We start from the raw sequence: 2,500 nt of genomic DNA on the forward strand, positions 1-2,500 counted from the left end.
AAAATGGCCAAAAAAAGCGAATTCCATACCCAACCTTTAAGTGTGTGTGGTGTTGTTATTGTAATGTTATGGTGCTGTTAAGGTATGACCATGTTATGGTGTTGTTAAGGGCATGTGATGGTAATGTTATGCTGTTGTTATGGTCATGATATGGTCATGTGATGGTCTTTGTATGGTCATGTTATGGTCATTGTATGGTCATGTTATGGTCATGTGATGGTTATGTTATGGTGTTGTTATGTTCATGTCATGCTCATGGTATGTTCATGTTATGGTCATGGTATGGTCATGTGATGGTCATGTTATGGTTATGGTATAGTCATGTTATGGTCATGTGATGGTTATGTTATGGTGTTGTTATTTTCCTGTCATGCTCATGGTATGTTCATGTTATGGTGTTGTTATGGTCATGTTATGGTCATGTTAAGGTCATATGATGGTGTTGTGATGGTGTTTTGACAGGGGCGTATGTGGTGGCGTAGGGTCATGTGATGGTGCTGGGATGGTCATGTGATGGTGTGTGATGGTGTTGTTGCAGGGGTGTGTGTGTGGTGTTGTGATGGTCATGTGATGGTGTTGTGATGGTCATGTGACGGTGGTGTTATGGTCATGTGATGGTGTTGTGATGGTCATGTGATGGTGGTGTTATGGTCATGTGATGGTGTTGTGATGGTCATGTGATGGTGGTGTTATGGTCATGTGATGGTGTTGTGATGGTCATGTGATGGTGGTGTTATGGTCATGTGATGGTGTTGTGATGGTCATGTGATGGTGGTGTTATGGTCATGTGATGGTGTTGTGATGGTCATGTGATGGTGGTGTTATGGTCATGTGATGGTGTTGTGATGGTCATGTGATGGTGGTGTTATGGTCATGTGATGGTGTTGTGATGGTCATGTGATGGTGTTGTGATGGTCATGTGATGGTGGTGTTATGGTCATGTGACGGTGTTGTGACGGTGCTGTTCCAGGGGCGTATGTGGTGGTGTTAGGGTCATGTGATGGTGTTGTGATGGTCATGTGATGGTGGTGTTATGGTCATGTGACGGTGTTGTGACGGTGCTGTTCCAGGGGCGTATGTGGTGGTGTTAGGGTCATGTGATGGTGTTGTGATGGTCATGTGATGGTGTTGTGATGGTCATGTGATGGTGTTGTGATGGTCATGTGATGGTGTTGTGATGGTCATGTGATGGTGTTGCGATGGTCATGTGATGGTGTTGTGATGGTCATGTGATGGTGTTGTGATGGTCATGTGATGGTGTTGTGATGGTCATGTGACGGTGTTGTGACGGTGCTGTTCCAGGGGCGTATGTGGTGGTGTTTCGGCTGCTACTTCTGCCTGCCCGTCCTCTTCACGCTGCTCTGCCAGCTCGCCACCTGCAACGTCAGCAGCGACTCGAGCTCCGCCCAGAAACAGCGTAGCCATGACGACCAGTCGGCCCATCAGTCGCGGGAGCAGCACGCGGCCGCAGAGCGGAAGCTGAGCTGCACGGTGCTGGCGCTGGCCGTGGTGTACGCCGTGTGCGTTCTGCCAGAACACGTGTGTAACATCACGCTGGCGTACACACAGATCAGCCTATCACAGGACACCCTGGCCCTCATGGCCCTCCTACATCACTTCCTGCTCTTCTTCAAGTCCTCCGTCACGCCCGTACTGCTGCTGTGCCTGTGCAAGGTAATACTACACAATACTACTACACATTACTACTACACAACTCTACATCACAACACAACCCTACCACACAATACTACTACACAACACTACACAATACTACTACACTTTACTACTACACAACTCTACAACACATCCCTACTACACAACACTACAAAATACTACTACACATTACTACTACACAACTCTACAACACAACACTACTACACAATACTACAACACAACACTACTACACAATACTACTACACACTACTACACAATACTACAACACAACACTACTACACAACACTACTACAACACAACACTACTACACAATACTACTAAACAACTATACACAATACTACTACACAGTACTACACAATACTACGACACAACACTACAACACAACAATACTACACAATATGACTACACAACACTACACAATACTACTACACAACTCTACAACACAACACAACCCTACTATACAATACTACTACTGAACACTACACAATACTACTACACAGTACCACACAACACTATAACACTACACTACTACACAATACTACTACACAACACTACAACACAACACTACTACACAATACTACTAAACAACTATACACAATACTACTACACAGTACTACACAACACTACTACACAGTACTACTACACAATACTACTACACACTACTACACAATACTACCACACACTACTACACAATACGACTACATACTACTACACAATACTACTACACAATACTACCACACAATACTTCTACGTAATAGTACTACACAACACTCCTACACAATCCTACTACGCAATACTACTACACAACACTCCTACACAATACTAC

General features: G+C 44.4%; 1 protein-coding gene across 1 annotated transcript in view; it reads left to right on the plus strand.

Annotated features, from left to right (window-relative positions):
- gpr37l1b (G protein-coupled receptor 37 like 1b) overlaps positions 1-2,500 on the plus strand; it is a 5,702-nt gene that overhangs the window by 2,400 nt on the left and 802 nt on the right. Inside the window, exon 6 of the mRNA XM_056591219.1 lies at positions 1,303-1,674. Within this exon, the coding sequence (XP_056447194.1) occupies positions 1,303-1,674 (372 nt within the window). The remainder of the gene's footprint in view (positions 1-1,302; positions 1,675-2,500) is intronic.

Source organism: Gadus chalcogrammus, chromosome 1 (assembly GCF_026213295.1).
Source record: "Gadus chalcogrammus isolate NIFS_2021 chromosome 1, NIFS_Gcha_1.0, whole genome shotgun sequence".
Lineage (NCBI taxonomy): Eukaryota > Metazoa > Chordata > Actinopteri > Gadiformes > Gadidae > Gadus > Gadus chalcogrammus.